Here is a 20345-nt window from a genome sequence, read left to right as displayed (position 1 = left end):
CACGTTAACTTACACAGGCAGACTGTAAACGTCTGTCAAGTCTAACCCTCTAACCCCAACATAAGTGTGATCTGTGCCCAAAGGTGCCCATGGAACTCTTTTCACCACAAGCAGCGCGATGGAGTGGTGTTTTTTCCACGAGTGGGTCCATGTTTTTTTGTAAAGAACTCGCTCACACGCAGTCCCACTCATCCAGTGCTGGTACAAACCAAGCCATGGAAAAACAGAATTTTAAATGATCCAAAAACGTCTGCATTTTCAAAATGATTCATCGGGATAGATCTCTGGAATGAAGTGAGCGAGCTGGTACGATGTTGTTGTTGATATAAATAGTCACATGGCAAATATAAAATAAGAGCCGGTTAGCCCCTTATTACAACTAGATCTTTCAACCGAATAACTATTTTTTTCGGCCTCCTATTTAATCGTTGTTTTAAATCATTCATCAATTTGAATTTGATCTATATGTTGTTTACAGCAAACAAGTGCCCTGGCAGCACACACACACACACACACACACACACACACATTCATGTTGTTAATCAGTGATCTGTTTAGGATCAAAAGAATAACATGGATGTGCTTTGCGGCAGGATTTTCTCTCTAAAACGGGTTTGGTTATCTCAGTGACCTGAACCCAATATAAAGAAACAAATTTAGGACCAAAAGTGGATCTTATCAAACTTAAATAACGGAAGAATACTCAGTTGTATTGAGAGAGATGGAAATCGGTTCCAATATATCCGGGAAGAGATAACAGTGCTGTAATCGTGCTGATCTGCTGCGAAGGGACACAAAGAGTCTATGTTAGCTAAGTTTGCTCCAATGGCAAACACACATCGATTTTAAGTCCAGCCAGACTCCATAGACACTGTGAGGGAATGTGCGTGTGAACACGTGTGTGTGTGTTTTGTGAGATTGTCTTGCATCCAGTTTTATGCAACAAAATCATAAAAATACAGCTTTAAAAAACAATACTCAAGGACATGCGAGTACAGCACACACACACACACACACACACACAATTGTTTGACTGCACCTGGTATATTAAGGAACAGGATAGATGGGACTAGGGGACCTGACTGTGTTAGTGTCAGGGTATATATGTGTGTCTGTGTGTGTGCGTGTGACATCCTCAGAAGCCAAACATCTGCAGCAATGACGCACTTCCACTTGTAACAGCACAAATAACAGAACAAACACAATTCAACGTTTGTGCCAAAGTTACCATTAAAAAAGGTATAATGTCCCATAATGCATCAGATTTATCCGGTTGATTGAGCGTTTCTGATTACTTGTGTCAATAAGGTGAAACGCCAGATAACTTTTAGAGGGCTGTGAAATTCAGTATGCAAGGAAGCTCATTTGGCTTTGTCAATTATTTTGGATTAATTTCTCCAAGTCTCCAAAGGGTTCTGTTCATTGGTCACAGATTTTATGGAAACAAACACTGTGGCTTTTTGTTTGTTGTCCCGGGAGAAGCATCACTCCTCACCTCGGCTGCCCCTTCTGACGTTTCTTCAATCATTTCCCTGTGACACACTTTTTTTTGTCTAGAGGTTTGTCTGCTGTGCCGACTGTAAAGCTCCTTAAAGCATTTGTTTTATTCGTGATGTTGGACTGTATGAATCAAATTGACTTGACATCATTTTTATGAGCACACACAAGGTTTAAAAGTAAAGGCCCACATTTGTGTTCACACTGCAACTTGAGCTAACTTAGTTCCATTCTGGCTCCCATCAGAGCTTTGTAGCTGTATAGACTTAACAAAACAAGGCCCAGCCGGTCCATAATGTCTTTAGCTTTGGCTCTCTTCACTGAACTCCCGAAAACCACAATGGACATGGGTATACAACTGGGAGCGCACAAGTCTCCAATAGTTGAGGCTGGTCCTGTTGTCTTGTACAGACTGAGAGAGAGAAAGAACAGACAAGAAATGATCCTCAGGGAAATCGAATATACAAGATGCATCATGCCAGTGGAGCAGAATTCATAAACACACACACACACACACAGACGCACACTAGTGGAGAATTCCTAATGAGCGAAGAGCTCACGGGGGACACTGAGAAGGAGACAGAGCGAAAAGGAGGAGTAAAGTGAGAGACAGACGGAGAGGGAAGAACCAATGTGTCGTCTCCAGCTTTCAGTATGCATGGCACTGTGAGTGAATTAGAAGTTTGAGGGTGGATGTGCGTGTCCACCCAGAGTTAAAAGTGAAAATCCCCACTTAACATTCTTCTCACCCGCTTGCACGCACGCACACACATACACACACTCGCTCTCAGAGCCATGGTGAAATGTCTGCTGGACGCGCACGTGCCCAGAGCCATCTTGCTACCTCGGCGAGAGGGCCTTGGACCGCCAAGGTTGCCATGGCATTGCCTGCTAATAAAACACTCACACATTCTGAATGTCTTTTCCATCTTGCACGCAAGCCCAGACACACACACACACGCACACGCACACACACTCCAAAACAAGGTGTGACCAGATCTGATTCAAGAGAGATTGATTCAAATTACTGGTTGAGTTTGTGGGTGTGTGGATACACTCCACATTATTGTGTGGTTCTGTTTTTGTGTATGTGAATCTGAATATGGGTGCTGTACCTTTAGCTTTTGCAATTCCTATTAACACTGAAAGAATTTGTGCTGCCGAGTTGATGACTCCCATATTTCAACCTCAAACTTTGCCAAAATGCGAGACATACTGAAGATATTAGATTTGTCAGGAGGGAGGAGAGTCTGCCAACTGACAGGAAATAAAGTGCAGGTGGGAATGCAGATTGGATTAACTGGACTGATCATTCCTTGTTTTACCGTTGTAGTTTGGCAGGTGATCTGCACAGTTGCACTCCTCATAAGTTAAACAATTGGCCACTTTTCGTTTACCGTGCATGCTGTGACACGCTGTAATGCTACGGGGAACATCCTTCGACTGAAAAATGCCTAGTTGTGAATCATATGTAAAGTAGAGAAGAGAAGGACAGGTTCCCTTTTATATATATATATATATATAGAATAAAAGGGAAGATGTTTAAGACAAGAATATATACATTAAATCAATGTACATTGGTCTTCAGTTTCTGCTTTGCCGGACAATTTTGCATCCTACACACGGGCTACATTCATGGAAAAAACTGAAACAAGGCCATTTGGAGTCATTTAACATTTTCATACGAACTACATGGATACCTTTTCTGCAGTATATCAGTCCCCTTTTCTCAAACAAAAGGCGTGATTGGGTGATACAACCAAGCAAAACAAAGGACAGCCAGGATACGGAAAAAAACAGGGTTTTCAAATTATCTATTGGTCAGGGGTCAGATGGACATTTAATCTAACCAATCAGCTTCCTAATTACACAAGTGCTGCCAGAATGGTGTGCGTGTGCGTGTGTGTGTGTGTGTGTGTGGTGCTGGCTAGTGTTGTGTTGCGTGTAGAGGTCTTGTTGTAGATAAAATGATCATCTGGCCTCAATATTGGTTCCATGTGTAAACGCACGCACATAGACATATGTGCACGCGCACACACAAAGCCTCTAGTGAATTGTTCCCAAATTAGACACAAGGTGGAGGGGGGGGGAGGGGGGGAACCTACAAGCACTGAGCCATTGCAGAAAAACACAGAGGAACATGAAAAGAACACAAATGTGCATGCGTGTAGTAACACACAGATCCAGTAGTGTGAGTGTGTAAGTCAATTGTAACAGTAATTGATGTAAACGTTTAAATTACAGCTAGAAGCTAAAATAACCACTGTGTTTTACCCGTTGCCATGACGACGTGATGAAAAACACCTGGTCCATTCACTGGCAGGGAGGGTGGAACATCTGTGCCTTGGTCGAGCCAATGAAAAGGCAGAGTGCGTGGAAGCGGAGGGCATCTGAACCAATGAAACACTCAGTGGAAAGACAAGCTATCTGAATGGACGGCATGTTAGCCTGAAGTCAAGCTAATCATGTCATATTACGCAACATTGTTGCTAGACATAAACCACGGTACCTTTGTAAAAATGCATTTTGGATGAAGCTCTTGTATCAATCGGGCGCATCCTTTAAACATTGCCGCATTGGTGTCAGAAAAGTGATTCACGTTGCAGCGCGCCATGCACAGGAAGGTCAGAACGCAGGGTCGGCTACCCTGCAGCAGCCCCGGAGCAATTAATAGTTCAATGTCACGCTCAAGGACACCTCAGCCCGAACCCAAGAGAACTGCCAAAACGTGGGATTTAAAAGTCAATCTGATGTTCTTTTCTGTCACTGACGACTGACATAAACACTATTGTGAGTAGTATGATGCGGTTTCCCCAGGCAGGTTGAGAAGGACTCGACTTTTAATGCTTTTTGATTTATTTTGTTAAACACGAAAAGAAAAGAGGATTAACGTCCAAACACCAGCCAAGATACAGTCATGCAAATACGCAGATTCTTGAATAGTGGGAGCCCAAAAATGTCACCTTTCAACCACGCGTGTTGTCAACTGCAGTGTGTGCGGGTAAGCATGGCGTGTGTGGAACATCCCAAAGGGATCTAAATGTGGGCAAAATGGTGTCATTTCTCTTTCAAGCCAAATGTAATGTTCCTAGCAGACAATGAGACTGCTGTGGACTGTCACACAGCGTAAAGCCACACACCGGTCATGACTGTGACTCACACACACTCATGTGAACAGTATGCGCACATGCTCACACACAAGCCCATCAAGCAGTATCTCCACAGACAAAGAACACAAACATGCGGGTCAAAATAACTGCAAACCGGTTGTCTGATTATGTTTCTCTTACACTAAACACAGCCTCTACCGGCCATTTTACCACACACACACACAGACACACACACACACACACACGTTTATATTTCTTTCCAGCATGGCTGTGTTTATTTTAGTCTGCGTCCTGATGGGAAAGGTGACTGCTCCACAAACAAACTGAACGGCCCAGAACAGTCAACTCTGTGAAAAAGTGTGTGGACTTTAAGTCTGATGCGAAGGGGCTTCATGTTAATGGTGACTTTTTTTTTTCTTCTTCTTCTTTTCTTCTAACAAATAGCTTGCCTAAGAAACCCAAAACATTACAGCTGTTAAGGTGGCTGTGCAGGGCCTGTGCATCTTGTGGTGAATGAATGTGAAAAGTGTCTGGTCTGCTACCTGATGATTAAAGTGAGGAATGTAGTCCCCAGGTTGGGGACAACTGTGGCGGGCTGACATTTAAGATGGACCATTTTAATGAGAACCATCTCCAGGCAATGGTGGCACATGGAGTAGTGTGATGCGCTGGGAGCCACAAGGTTGTGGTTTGAATCCCGGCTGCCCCATGTACGAATGTCGAAGTGTCCCTGAAAAAGACACCTAACCCCTAATTGCTCCCCAGGCAAAAATGTAACGCACGGTTATAATGCAATGTAAGTCGCTTCAGATACTTATGGATTTAATCAACTAGATATGTGCGGTATGAACTTTTTTTTGGACAAAAATATTTAATCACATGTATCACTATTAATTATTTTAGATAATTTCTAGCCTCAAGGTACCTTTTGATATATGGGGCCTAAAGAAGAAACTGTACAGAGCACTAATACACAATGAAGGCAATTACAGAGGACTGGTCTCACAAGTTTCAAAAGAATGGAAAGAAGGTCCAGGAAATAGAATAGAAAAGATTCAAATAACAAAGCAGTTCAGATAATAAGGGCTGCAATTTATTAGTTAGGGATATAGAGCTTTAGTCACCAAAGTTCTATATCCCCCTTTTTTTGTCTATTAAAAAAGCATTCCACACATAAACACGGCACAGTGACCCACACAAACAAAAACACACAAACACGTACACTGTCTTGAGCTTAAGCTCCCTAATTTCCTGTAGCGGATATGAAGTGATGTTAAATTATCATCACGGGGAGAAAAAAAAAGTCAATTCATGCTTTAATTTCCTTACAAAACACACACACACACACGTACACAAGCAATCCCGCACACTCAGAGAGAATGCAAATGCGTCGCACATAATTAGGTTCACAGGCAGTGAGACGCACACACAGGCGTGCAGATGCACGTGTCAAATGACACGCATGAATTTTCGCAAAGGAAAGAGGGGAGACGGGAAATAGAACGCAAAGTAATGAAGACTTTATGGAAATACAGCCGCGTGTGTATCTGTGTGTGTGTGCGTGTGTGTGTCTCTTTAAAAACCTAATTAACTCCGTCAGGCAGAAATGTAAACTTTAATGAAACTCTTCTCTGATCTGCTGAAAGCACATATTCACGTTTTATCTCTCTCAGTTCGTCCCTCGATTTTCAGCCCCTCCGCTCATATGGAATTGGATGTCACGCATGGGACTTTTAAAACCCTGAAGGTCCACATTCCAGTATTGCAATATGACCACATCAGATGAACACAATTATATTGTGTTTGTAAGGTCACATCCACAACTTCTTCCTTCCCTGCTTGCGTCAATTTATCTCCTCTCCCCTGCTGTCCTTGACATGGAATTCCCTTTGAAAGCGCGGTCTGGAATTTATTAAATGATCCAAGTTTGGGGTTGATTCAACATATGTTTGGGTATCTTCACGTGTTCACATATGTTTGGCTCAGAGGCGGACCTTTCTCAGCCCCGCCGAACTCGAAAAACCACCATTACTCAAAAGGCTGTCTCATTCCATTTATAAACTAGAACGCTAACCGAAGCTTTTACTTTAATTTCATCTCTGAACCTCATAAGCTTTCCATCCTTGCCTCATATAGTCAGTCAAAATGTCAGAGGAATAAAATCAGCCTGAGAAAATGTCTGCAATGTAATAAATCACTTTGAAAACTAATCATATAGCTGGACAATGTCTCAACAAGGAAACACTGTGCACCAATTACAGATCAGGCCTTTCAAAAGAAAATATTCTCTTCTGTCTGCAGAGCAAAACGCTGAAGAATACTAAGAACTCTGATGTGTGTGTGTGTGTGTTGGTCGAGGTGTGTATCGATCCCTGTGTATCAGGTGACTTGTCCTTTGAGGAAAAGAAGGGAAATGAAAGAAAAAGAATGAAGAAATGAAGGGGAGAGACAGATCGATGTTGGGGTGAAAAAAAAAAGAACAGGTGGGGATTCGGGAGACACACACAAGTGCATATGAAAAGAAACACACACACACATTTTTGGATGAAATAGGACTTTTGTCTCCCTCCTGTGAGCCCTACTCCCTTCTCCCTCACTACTTATCACATGACATTTACAAAGAGTAAATTAGAATTTTGCCCTGATAGGTCAAAATGTCACATTTTATTGAACAAAACGTATCCATGTGTTCTTTAGTGTCAATTTACTTGTGTTTGTATGTACTGAGCTATTTCATATGACAGTGTCCCTCCCATACTAAGCCCATTGATGAGTCATCATGTGTGCGTGTGTGTGTGTGTTTTGTCAAAAGCATGCCATGGAAACTGTTAATAAATATTGTGTAGTGAGAGGAGGGAGAGGGAGAAAGATAGTAGCAAAGGTTATATAATACCACACTGTTGAAGTAATAAGTCATGTTCTGCTTCTCTAATACATTTTTAAATTGTTCCCTCCCACGCCTCCTTCTTTGTATTTTCCCCTTCACTTTTATTGTATTTTTGTTCTCTCTTTCAGCAAGCACATAATGCTCTGGAATGTCCCCAAAAAGTTAATAAAACATTTGGTGCCTGTGTATGCAGATGTTCTCACGTGCAGTCGGTGCAACTGTATTAGTAACTCAGGTAGGGGGGAGCCCCAATTACCAAATATTTACTCAAACTGAGTTTGTGCTGGAACGTAATAATGGTCCGGGCCATTAAATAAATGGATTCTCCGGTTTGACTATTTCTTCATATAACCGAACAAAAGGAGAACGCTGGAAAGTGAAATGTCTCCCTTTGCTTTATTGTTTGCCTGTGCTTCTTATCAGAGGAACAAAAGAGAAAACTGTATGTAAAAGCCCTCTTTATCTTCATCTCAGTTATCCTCCCTTCTACCCTCACACATGAACTCTCTCTCTCTCTCACAGACACACACTGCCCCACCCGCTATAATGAGTAAACCTCTTGCTGCCCCACCCAGCGCAGTCTGCCAAGTGACTGCCAACACCTCTCACACGCACACACACACACACACACACAAAACTCCCGAACACCCCTTCACACTCATTACTACCACTTACATAGACCCATGTGAGTGCCATGAAAAAACACACACACACAGACACACACACACACACACACACACACACACACACACACACACACACACACACACACACACACACACACACACGTCTATTCCAATCTAATGTGATCATAGCCAATAAGCCGTGCAGCACTGGCAAACCACAGTCTGTTCCTACCGGTCCATGACATCACTGTGAAGTGAAAATCATCGTGGCCTGAAAAGTAGGATGACGGAACTGATTGACAGCTGGTGGCCATGGTGACTGTCAGTTTGCCTCCACGTTACTGTAGCAACAGGCAAGTTTCTCCCTGTTGCGAGTTCAAATCTAATTTTAAAGAAGGACAAATGCAACTTATTGGAAAGGACATGAAGTCATGGAATCACAAGCACATGGACAAGAGCTCAGAAATCTGAACGGGAGGACGGCTCTTCTAGCAAACGATAATCTGTATGAGCACTCCAAATATGACTGATGAATTACAGGTCTCATTGAAGCGCCTCTCTGCATGAGGTTTAATCCTCACATCTGATTCAAAGGAAACGAAGATGAAGGCGTAATAATGGAAGTCCACACAAAACTAATGCTCTCAGCAGGTAGGATCTGGGAACAGAGATCCGCCTACAAAGGCCCTCAATCAGACAGTCGCAGCTAGAAGCTCAAATCAGGGTGTTAATGAGACGAAAGGGACAGATTAGGATAAATGAAAGAATGAGGTGAATATAAGACAGAGGGGTGGTGAGAATGGGGAGGGAGGGGTGTGTGTGCACAACTTACCCGTAGAAGGGACTGGGACTCCTCTTTAGCGGCTCGTCCTTTCTCCTGTCCTCCACCACCACTACCGCCGCCACTCCCCCCTCCTCCTCCTCCTCCTCCTCCTCCTCCCGTGTACTGCTGAGGCATCCGGCTCTGTTTCTCCCCTCCGCCTGCGGTGGCTCCTCCCGGCCTCCCTGCTCCATACAGCCTGGCATCTCCCAAAAAGGACTTGGTATCTCCCAAAAAGGACTTGGTGTCTCCCAGGTAAACCATGCTGGGCGAAGTCACGGCTCTTTTCTGCTGCGAGGCCTCGTTATTGGCTGAAACAAACGACAAAGAGAGGGGGGAGGAGAAAAGAGAGGGGCTCCCTCCTCCTGATCCTCTTTCTACTCCTCTCTCGGGTCCCATTCGTTCCTTGGGCACCCAGAGTAAGCCGTGGGCCTGCTCACCTCCTCTTTCTCCTAATCCTCTCGTCTCCCCAAGCACCCAGCCTTTCTCCCGCTCTCTCTCTTTCTCCTCTCCTCGCTCACTCTTCACCACCCCGCCAGCCTCCTCTCTGCCCCCCTCTGCCAACCGTCCCTCAGGTGGTGCGAGGGAGTAGAGGTGGCGAAGGTCCCCCTTGCTTTCTTCCTTGATGGCCAAGGTAGAGGGTGCTGAGCAGCCGTTGGCGGCGAGCGTTAACGGAGGAGTCAGCGAGGAGGGTAAGGAGGTCGTTGTCAATGCGCTTAGAGAGGAAGAGGATTCGTGGCAGTGGGTCGAGTTAAAATGGTCAAGGAGGGCCGACGAATCGGGTGCCGTGAAGTCACAGCGTCGGCAACGGCAACACGCGTGGACCCGCCTGCGGAGAGACGGGGGGAGAATATTTCCTTTCAATGAAGCTCAATCATGCAACCATGCTGCTTCAGGGAGAGATGCTGAACACAGGTATGCCAGACATTAGTCCATATACGGAATGGTCAAGATATAGCGCTCTGTATAGATGAGAGTTGACCCTGCTGAGGTCAACCGCATTCAACCAGAGTGCGTCCGGCTACACACACTTCATCTGTTATATAATTTATGTTTACGGCTTTTAAGCTTATACTATTCCTTCCTTTTTAAAATGTTTATATAATATACAGGAGATTTAAAATACCTCCACACTTTCCATCGATTTGAAAAGTGTCCATTTCCAACAGCTTTGAATAGGCTGCGTCTGACAGATATTCAATAAGAAAGTTTTACATTGATCACATTTTGATGAAAATCCACTCCCTGAATCGACTAAATTGCATTTAAGTGCATTTGTCCCCCCCCGCCCCCGAACTACTCACTACACCGAGCATGTGGCCAAAAAGTGACTCGCTGTTCCAATAAATCGCAGCGAATCAGGACAAAGCGGCGAGGAGCGTAAATTAATCTGAATGACAAAAAATGAATCACCCATCGACAAACCACCTTGGCCTCCTGTTGGCACGGCCCTGGCTGACCAGCAAGCTACACCACACAATATGCAAGACACGACGTACACCATACACAGCGTGGGGTTTTTCCTGGCTCTGGAACCTGTTTAGATGCCTCTTGTGCCGGCCAACCTAGCAGAATCAATGGAGCATCTATAACGAGGATTATGGGCCGCTGCTTCTTATTTAGAAATATAGGAAAGATGATAGTAAGAAAGTGGTCTAGGATATAAACAAAAAAACACATGTGAACAAATGGAATGGTATATTTTTTGTTTGGACTGAGAAAATCTAATTATTTGACTGTTGTACTGACTGATTATCCTGGGAGGGAAGGCTTTTAAAGCAAATGACAGAAAAACAAGTCTCACTTGGCATGCGTGAGGGGTAGGAGTTGATTTGGACAATTATTTGGCAAATAAGTCAAGTGTGTAGCTTTGACTCAGAATAGGATTATCAGTTTTTCCACTTAGTTCACTCATATCTCATCCAAAAGCAGCAATTTGCTCAACACTGCTGCTGTTTTTGCTTTGAGTTTCTCTCACCAGTGACTTCACAATGCTGCCACATTGCATTGGCTTGGCTTTGTATGAGTGGAATATAATCATACCAACATTTTCATTGCAAACATCTGAAATCTCTCTCATGCAGATTGATCTCGAGAACAGGAGATTTTTTATTTCTTTTTACGTATTTGTTCATAGAGCAAATACACTACCTTTATTATTAGTAAGCCACTACACTACATCCTTTATCGGATCAAACTAGCCTAGAGGTAATGTCTTAATGTGTGGCACTTATTGTGCGACTAAAGGACTGGACTCAAATGTCTGCAGGTGCTGACCAAAGACCCCGTGACCTTAATGAAGTTTGTACACTTGCTAACTTGGTCAATCTATGAAAAATAATAAAAGGTTGAGAAGTTATTTCTTACAGTGAGCTGAAATCCCAAAAGTATGAGAAGCGGCTGCATTATTTTGCCTTAAATATCTGTAGTAATAGAAAACTAATCAATAAGAGAATTAAAGTGTGTTAAAGAAAGGTTAGCTGTATTTTCCTCACAACCATGAATGGCGGTGTGTGGGGGGGGGGTTGCAGGCACGGATCCCTCAAAACAACAAGTACGGGCATCACGCTTTCCCCATGTGGATAAAAGAACTTACCCCACACATTTACCCCGTGCATAACAAAAAAGTCTCAAGAATAACAATCCCTGGGGTATGATTAGGACCCGACGTGCTCTGAGGTCAACACACACCTGCACATAACACGCTCTGGAAAAGTGGAGTAAAATCCTTTCATCTGATTTTGAAACCCAAACACCTTCAACATAAATAGTCCAACAAATACTAGTATTGTAATGATACTGGACGATGCACATTCTCAGCTGGTGTGTGCCCGAGCCTTTCAGACGCACCAGAGCCTCACTTAGAGGGTTTGTAAAAAGGAAGATTCTTTAGTTTGTTTCAGCCCGTAACTTTTCTCCCCCAAACACAATGGTCCTTTATCCCGAGCTTTAAGCTATAAGCCAATCCTGAGTTTTGCTTTTCTAAAACATGGTCTTTAAGGTGTGGTGGATTTTAGTGGCAGTATAAAACGGCTACATTTCATGTTTTATTCGATTTTTTTTCAATGGCTTGTCTTTCTATTTGACTTTCCTTACTGTCTTTATATCTCCTTCTCCTCTCCCCCGAAATGAATCAAACCTTTGAATCTTGCATTGATTCTTAGCAGAAACTTACCGAGATGCCTTTTTCAGACAGTAATTGCGCTTGTGTGTATGTGTGTGTGTGTGTGTGTGAAAAAAAACATGTGACTTTTTTTGTGAGCCTGTATCAATGAGCAATCCAGATCTGAAAACTTCCAACGATCAATACTTACATACACAAAAATGTCTCACACAATCATCTCTCTCTCTCTCTCTATAGTGAAAGTTTTGTGACAAACAGCCCAGTGAACATGTGCGTGCGTGTTTTCACCGCTGTGCAGTCTTGTCTAAGCCCTCGGGCTCTTAAAGGTCTTTGGAACCGAGCCGGTCTTATTTAGAAGACAGGGTACACACGTACAGTACCAAGAAACAACATTTTTACGGTTTAGTATTAGTTGAAAACCCCCCCAAAAAATGGCAGGGCTGAAATCTCTTTTGGAGAATGCTGCTCCAGGAAGGATAGTGAGTAAAGAAATTCTAGTACTTTATTGAAATAGAGCAGAACCCAAGATACCACAGATCAAAGTCTGTCAAAAAGTAATGGCGAGTACTGCTGCATATTTAAGTTGAATAAAGCCTTTTGTGTCTCCAGAAGGAGCAGCATGGAATCTAATTGCATCAGTTGAGGAAAACTGAAAAGTACGATTTTGAAAATGAAACAAAAACTCTGACATTTGATGTCTGCTTTTAATCTTTGCTTGAGGCCTGCAGCTCGAGGCTACATTTGCAGCCACTAATAAAATACCCCCTAATCTCTGGCTGAAATGTAGCCAGGCAAGTAGCATTGTGCGTAGTTTGCAAGGCGGCATGTTGGGAATAAAATGGGGGGATAAAAAGATATCTCAGGTTCTCCTGCAGCAATCTTTTTCATCTTTTTTTCTAAACTGCCCATCTCATCTCAAGGCCGCTGTTAAAGAAATACTTCAGACCCAGAATGACAATCGGTGAATCAATTACTCTTCGATTTCTAGATTAAAGTTTTTCCGGTTGCAGCTGAAAAGAAGAGTCTAACAACGGAAAAGCTATTTCAAAATGTCTGTTTACATACACACAACCTGTGCAGTATCATCCAAGTAGTATTAGTCCAATGCTTCATAGGCTTTGGATTGTAGTGGATACAAAGTATGACAACACATTGGGGGGATAAAAAGATATCTCAGGTATACCTATAACAGAGAAGTGTCACAGGACAGATGGAAGGCCGCTTGTTTAAACTCTCCAGGAACAAAACTAGATTGTCTCCGATTTGATATCGATATGAGTTCCATAGAGTGAGCGAATACTTTTCTGGTAAAAAGGAGAATTTGTCTTGAAGCGTTTGAACTTGTAGAGCTGCTAAATGTTTGGGCCTTTTTAAGTGGATCTCATCACACGTATGGTGATACTCAGCTTTGTGCTGAAAGATCTGTTAATATCAATGAACCTGGAGTTGCTTCCATGTGTGGATGTCTATGGTGTCGGCTCTGTTTAAAATGGGTAGATGCTGAAATTGTGTGCGTTTGCTCAAAATCTCCACAGCGAGTAATACTTCATCTTCATCATCAAACTGGATTTCTTTGTAAACTCTTTGTAAACAGTCATCCAGTAACAAGAACAGTTAGTCATAAAGCTGGCAAATCAAGTTTCACATTCAGCGACCTGTTATAGAAAGGTTGGTAAGCATTATGTTTAAATGTCAATCGTGTCTCCATCAAAACGATATGTCAAGTAGAAAAGCAGACTTCAATGTGTCATTATGTGCCAATTTCTCTTACCTGTAGTGTCGAAAAATCTCTTCTTCCACCTCTGTGATGAAGTGACACTTTGTACAACAGTACTCCCTCTCTCCTCCTCCTCTCCCCCCTTCTTTGTCTCCGCCAGCCTCTTCCTCGGCCTTTACATTTGGCGGCGCCCCCTTGAGGTTGATCAGAGAGTGGCAGCCTTCGTAGTGCTGCAGCAGCACGTCGATGTCGGTGGTGGCAAACGCACACTGGTCACACAAGTGGGTGACGCCTGGGTTTAGAGGCGAAAAAAGCCGGACACAGTCAGGACGCAAGAAACAAAAGGGAATCTATTGACCAGAATAAAGCAGATGAGGTGTAACCTCAAATACCTTGTGTGACAACAGGGTGGGCCGGGCTAGAGGCGTAAAAAGTTGATCCCGAAATCACAGCGAGGTCACCTCTAGGATTAAGCGGGGTCATGCTGGGTGAGCTGGCGGCGGCGGGTTTCGATCCGACCGCGTCCTGGTGCTGCTGCTTGGTGGACGGCGGGAACTTGGAACAGCATTTGGGGCAGCTGGGCTTCCGACACGCAAAGGGGTGAGAGACCTGTGTGGACGAGTCATTGAAGACAAGCACGCTGCGGTCATTACCGTGCACACTATGAGGGTTCAGAATCTTGTTCATTTTGTTTTGTGTTTTTGTCTACGCAGGTGACATGCTGTGAATGTGGATCATTTACTGAACGAAGTCAGCCCCATCTTTCTTTCTTTGTTCATTTCTAACAGCTGCAACGGCACCGTTTAACAGCTGGCACAAAGGAGGGTGGGGGGTGTGTGGGCGGAGTAGTGGAGGCGAGGGATTTTAACTAGGCTGGAAAATTAAAACAATTAACTTTAAACTTAAACTTAATATATTACATTTTTATTCATCTGTGCTTGCAAAACAGTGCAATTCTCCTCCCGACTGCCAAGTAAACCCCAATACACACCAAGCAGATACACATTTGAATATATCTTTGTGTCTCACCTCCCCCAGGTGCTTGTGTGGCTGACAGAGGCCCTGCGGACAGTACATGCAGTGCTGGATGCAGCATCTGTGGATGGAGTGGTTGTGCTGGTAGTGCAGTAGCAAAGGTGCTACCACGATCACGTCTGCACTGTGGGCCATCGAGTACCGGAAGTCACACAACTGACAGTTGTAACTGGTCACGACTGCTTCTGAATCACTGCTGTTGGGGTCTCCTGGGAGCAGAAAACAAAGAGCAAACCTGTTGAAAAGAACATCTCTGCTACGGTCGAATCCACCATCGGAGCTGACAAGAGAGTAGGGGCACCTATTAGGGTAGAGATATTTGAAGCAGTAGATAAGTAAAAATCTGTCTCTACGAAGTACTAGACAAAGTAAAAATAATGAGACTGCTATTTAAAGTTGCTGCACTTGATCTTCTGCAGCCAAGCACGTAAAGAAATTCACAACCACATTGCGACATACTTTCTTCCAGTTTCATTACCTTGGCTGGTGCTGGATGTGTTGGATGACAGGTCTTTGCGGCTTTTGGATGACATTCGGCTTCTCTCTCCCTCCTCTCGTCTCCCCCCTCTCTCCCTCTCTCTGTCCATCGCCCCAGGGGTAGAGTGGCCGGGGCTCACAGTACCTCCCGTGGTCATTCTATGTCTTTGTTCATAGTGCTCTAAAAGCTTTGCCGAGCCTCCGGACCCCTCACAGCTCCAGCTGCAGCATTTGCACCAATAATACGTCTGCACAGCGTCTCGAGCGGGCTCCCCAGTCCAGCTCGACGAATCTGGGGACCCCCTGACCGGGATGGAGTAACCGACCAACGAGTCATCTTCCGCTCGCACCGCGACTCTCTCCGCCCCGTCTAGGATCAGACTACCCCCCTTCCCCTGGATGTCGTGCATTGCCAGGTTATTGGTGGCCAGCAGGGGTGTGGTTGGCGGGCTTTTGACTTTATTTGGATGCGAGGACATGAAGTGTTGTTCAAGTTCTAACGAATTACTGCCCATGTAGGTGAAGTTGCAGAATTTGCAGCGAAAGTACTTGGTGTTCCCCTGGCAATCAGAGGTCTTCCGGCCAATCCCAATCAGCGTGCCACCCAGCGTCACCTGTTGACCAGCAGAAAGAGACAGAGAGGATTCTGTTACAGCGGGGGTGACAATCAATCTCTGAATATTATACATATGATTCAAACTGGAAGGTTTCTTCCACGAGGGAAAGAAACGGCAACAACACAACCACAATCTTTACTCAAATAGGGTCTGGATGTAGATATTTTGGATGACAGACTGACATGGAAGTCTAGATTAGAGCATGTAAAAAGGTGTTTTGAACAAATTCATTCTGTACTGTCCACTTCCTTTGCAATTCTTTCTATTGTTGGGTGCAACACTTCCATTAGTGCAACCAAGTCATTATTTCTATGAGACAATAAAGTGGATGCAAGAGGACGAACCAACAACCTACACTCACCGGCCACTTTATTAGGTACACCTGTCCAACTGCTCGTTAACACTTAATTTCTAAGCAGCCAATCACATGGCGGCAACTCAGTGCATTTAGGCATGTAGACATTGTCAAGACAATCTCCTGCAGTTCAAACCGAGCATCAGTATGGGGAAGAAAGGTGATTTGAGTGACTTTGAACGTGGCATGATTGTTGGTGCCAGAAGGGCTGGTCTGAGTATTTCAGAAACTGCTAATTTACTGGGATTTTCACGCACAACCATCTCTAGGGTTTACAGAGAATGGTCCGAAAAAGAAAAAACATCCAGTGAGCGGCAGTTCTGTGGGCGGAAATGCCTTGTTGATGCCAGAGGTCAGAGGAGAATGGCCAGACTGGTTCGAGCTGATAGAAGGGCAACAGTGACTCAAATAACCACCCGTTACAACCAAGGTGGGCATAAGAGCATCTCTGAACGCACAGTACGTCCAACTTTGAGGCAGATGGGCTACAGCAGCAGAAGACCACACCGGGTGCCACTCCTTTCAGCTAAGAACAGGAACCTGAGGCTACAATTTGCACAAGCTCATCGAAATTGGACAATAGAAGATTGGAAAAACGTTGCCTGGTCTGATGAGTCTCGATTTCTGCAACGACATTCGGATGGTAGGGTCAGAATTTGGCGTCTACAACATGAAAGCATGGATCCATCCTGCCTTGTATCAACGGTTCAGGCTGGTGGTGGTGGTGTCATGGTGTGGGGAATATTTTCTTGGCACTCTTTGGGCCCCTTGGTACCAATTGAGCATCGTTGCAACGCCACAGCCTACCTGAGTATTGTTGCTGACCATGTCCATCCCTTTATGACCACAATGTACCCAACTTCTGATGGCTACTATCAGCAGGATAATGCGCCATGTCATAAAGCTGGAATCATCTCAGACTGGTTTCTTGAACATGACAATGAGTTTGCTGTACTCAAATGGCCTCCACAATCACCAGATCTCAATCCAATAGAGCATCTTTGGGATGTGGTGGAACGGGAGATTCGCATCAATGGATGTGCAGCCGACAAATCTGCGGCAACTGTGTGATGCCATCATGTCAATATGGACCAAACTCCCTGAGGAATGCTTCCAGCACCTTGTTGAATCTATGCCACGAAGAATTGAGGCAGTTCTGAAGGCAAAAGGGGGTCCAACCCGTTACTAGCATGGGGTACCTAATAAAGTGGCCGGTGAGTGTATATGTGTAGTATTACCTGAAACTTTACAAAAGTTGTTGTTTTTAGGTCAGAGGTCGGTGACCTTTAAGGACATTTTGCTTCAGCAATCAGTGTGCATCAATTACTTTGAAGGCAATATGCAATTTAGACATCAGCCTCAAACTGAGGATTTGTCCCTGATTTAAAGGGATGCAAAATAAGATTTGTCTATGTAATGTAGTAACATTGTTGTGTTCTGATTGAGAACCCATCTTTTTTCTTTCCTTGCGCATCACAGTGAGGGGATTAAACATAATTACAAAAATCTAATGAAATTGTCATTTTTAATTCCTATGGAGGAGGTATTAAATCCATGCTTCATGCTAAAACAAACACAATCCATAATTTTCTATATGTAGCTGGCACAATTAAAGGTCATTCATTTCTAACCAACTGACTTGACTCATATCAGGCTCTATTGTGGCATGCAACAAGCCATGATTTGTTATAACCGAGCCATCAGCCTGCTTTTCTATTAGTTCAGCTCCTTGACTGAAGGAGATTATTTTGTGCTGCTTGTTATATCGGTGAGCCGACAACTTGGCAAGTCTTGTGCTGACATACATTGCAATTGCTGCACAAAATGGATTGGTTTCTTTTTATAGTGGATTGGTGTTATTATTGTTATGGAGGTTTGGCAAAAATGCAATGCAACTGGTAAGCAGCATTTTTAGTAAGTAAAGACATGCTTTCATAATTTCATAAAAGGGCATTCAGCTGGATTTTTGCAGTGGAAATTCTAAATTGATTGTACATATTATGTTTTTTTTTATATGTGGTTGAAAACGCTCAATGAATATTCTCTTCATTAATTAATGCCGCCATCTAGGTCATAATTATGTTATTTTAGGAGAATAACACGGAGATGTAGTTAGTTTTCAATTTTTGCAATTAGATCTTGGTCAATAAACCGTCCGCCTCTTTGAGTGTCAAGGATAATAACAATGATAATAACTGTCAGCTATTGCCAGAGAAAAACATTTATACACGCTAGAAAAACAGGGCAGATAGTAAAATAAAAATGTGAAACGGTCCATTTCAGCTTGGTGGAAGATAATTACTTCAGAAGGCTAAATGAGAGCTATTACTGTGTGTGATCTCACAAAAGCAATCATCCAATCATCACGTCCCACGGACCAGGCCCAGGCAATTAGAGACAAGCCAAACATCAAGTCATTATGGCAAGCAGAATAGGGAGAAAGACACAGAGAGGAACACGGTGGGGGAGGGGAACTAGAGAGAAGACAGGCCGAATACAAGTGGGACACGTTGAGGGAAAGGTGGGCAAGACGAGGAGTGGAAAGGTGGAGAGGAAAGAGGCCACAGATGGATGAAAAGCAAATTGAGAAGTAAGCGCAACAGAAAGGGGAGTTGGAGTGAGAAAGGAGTGAGCAAACAAAGAAGGCAGAGCTGAGTTGAAGGTGAAGCAAAGACAAAGACAAATGATGAGGGAGACAACTGGAGAAGAGAGCCAGAAAAAGAAAGTTAAATGCGTCTGACAGCTGTTTGATTACACAGCCTAACAGTCAATTAGAACTACTGCTTTCAAAGGCTTCTTAGCTGTCCTTTCAGCTCCCTTCTCTCCTTTCCTCTTCCATCTCTCTCATCCTAAGTCTTTTTTTCCCTGCAATGTCATTGGTTGACAGGGAATCTCGCCTCAGCAAATGACAACATGGAATTTTCCAAACGTGGGCGGGAGAGAAAAAGTGAGCAAGGAGAGATGGAGAGAATAGAGAGCCCTTTCATTCGTTTTTTTTTCTTTAAATATATATATATATTTTTTTTTTTCTTCACTTTTCCTCCATAATGACAACTTAAACCCACTGGATTTTCTATTTCTGACTGTGCATGCGTGTGTACGCGTGCGTGTGTGCACATTACGTGACTTTTACATGGCCATTACAGAGTCCTGATTTAAGTGGAATGAAACTCCGACAATTTCTCATACACACATAAACAAGTTTGAAAAACCTACATGTTTATTAAATCATCTCGTTTAAACCTTCCAGACAAAGCTCTGTTGTTGACACACAAGTCCTAAACCTTGAGCCAAGTGTACCAGTAACTGTAGTAGACCAAGGAAAAAAAAAATTACAATTACAAACAACCACTGTGGGGCCCAGTGACGCCCACATGGGCCTCTGAGAACGCTTGATTATTTAACACGGCACGTCTTTAGCCCCGGGCTTCTACGCACACAGATTTTGGAGGCTTCCTACGAAAGCCCCAGGTGAGAGGCTATTTGGCGTCGGCTCCATGCTCGCTCTTTAATTAAAGGTCAGGAGGATCACCGATGCGTCGACTTGCCCAGTTAAACATCTGACCTGCTGGAGAGATACAGGCCATGTGGTGAGGGTATGCTCAAGGGAGGGGGGGGGGACTCCATTAACTGTGCCTTGACAGCTCCTTTTAGAGGAGAAAACTTGTTTGGAAGGTTGTCTTAAGACAAACGCTTACGAATCATGAAACACTGAAATCAGATACAACTAATTATCCAATTAGGTAACTAAAATGTATGTGCACACAGTAAAATTATTTGTTAATTGCCGTATTGACTTTTGAGCGGGAGGACTTTTAAGGATTGTGATGACCTGTCCAACTGCTAAAAAGCATTAATCTGTATGGATTTATTCTTGATAATTAGCCAGAACATATGGACAGAACATATTGCAGCTTTCATACAACACTACAATCTCAATTGTCTAATTAAACATATCCATTTAATGTAATGAGGTCAAAATTGCTTTCAATAAGTCATTTGTGTACAAATTTTCCTCTTTTTCCAATGATGGCCTGTTGTTGGTGTTTCACTTCTACTTCTCCCTTGAAAGTTAATTTA

General features: G+C 43.5%; 1 protein-coding gene across 8 annotated transcripts in view; it reads right to left on the bottom strand.

Annotated features, from left to right (window-relative positions):
- The window catches only part of trps1 (trichorhinophalangeal syndrome I), an 89378-nt gene that overhangs the window by 26616 nt on the left and 42417 nt on the right, over positions 1–20345 (bottom strand). For 7 of the 8 annotated variants that reach the window (XM_037474103.2, XM_037474105.2, XM_037474107.2 and 4 more), the window contains 5 exons: positions 15295–15907; positions 14811–15025; positions 14174–14390; positions 13836–14073; positions 8953–9769 (listed from right to left, as the gene is read on the bottom strand). In XM_037474103.2, the coding sequence (XP_037330000.2) occupies positions 8953–9769; positions 13836–14073; positions 14174–14390; positions 14811–15025; positions 15295–15907 (2100 nt within the window). The remainder of the gene's footprint in view (positions 1–8952; positions 9770–13835; positions 14074–14173; positions 14391–14810; positions 15026–15294; positions 15908–20345) is intronic. The other variant, XM_062558437.1, reaches the window with a different exon arrangement.

This window comes from Pungitius pungitius, chromosome 17 (genome assembly GCF_949316345.1).
Source record: "Pungitius pungitius chromosome 17, fPunPun2.1, whole genome shotgun sequence".
Lineage (NCBI taxonomy): Eukaryota > Metazoa > Chordata > Actinopteri > Perciformes > Gasterosteidae > Pungitius > Pungitius pungitius.
This window is presented reverse-complemented; position numbering and strand designations above follow the sequence as displayed.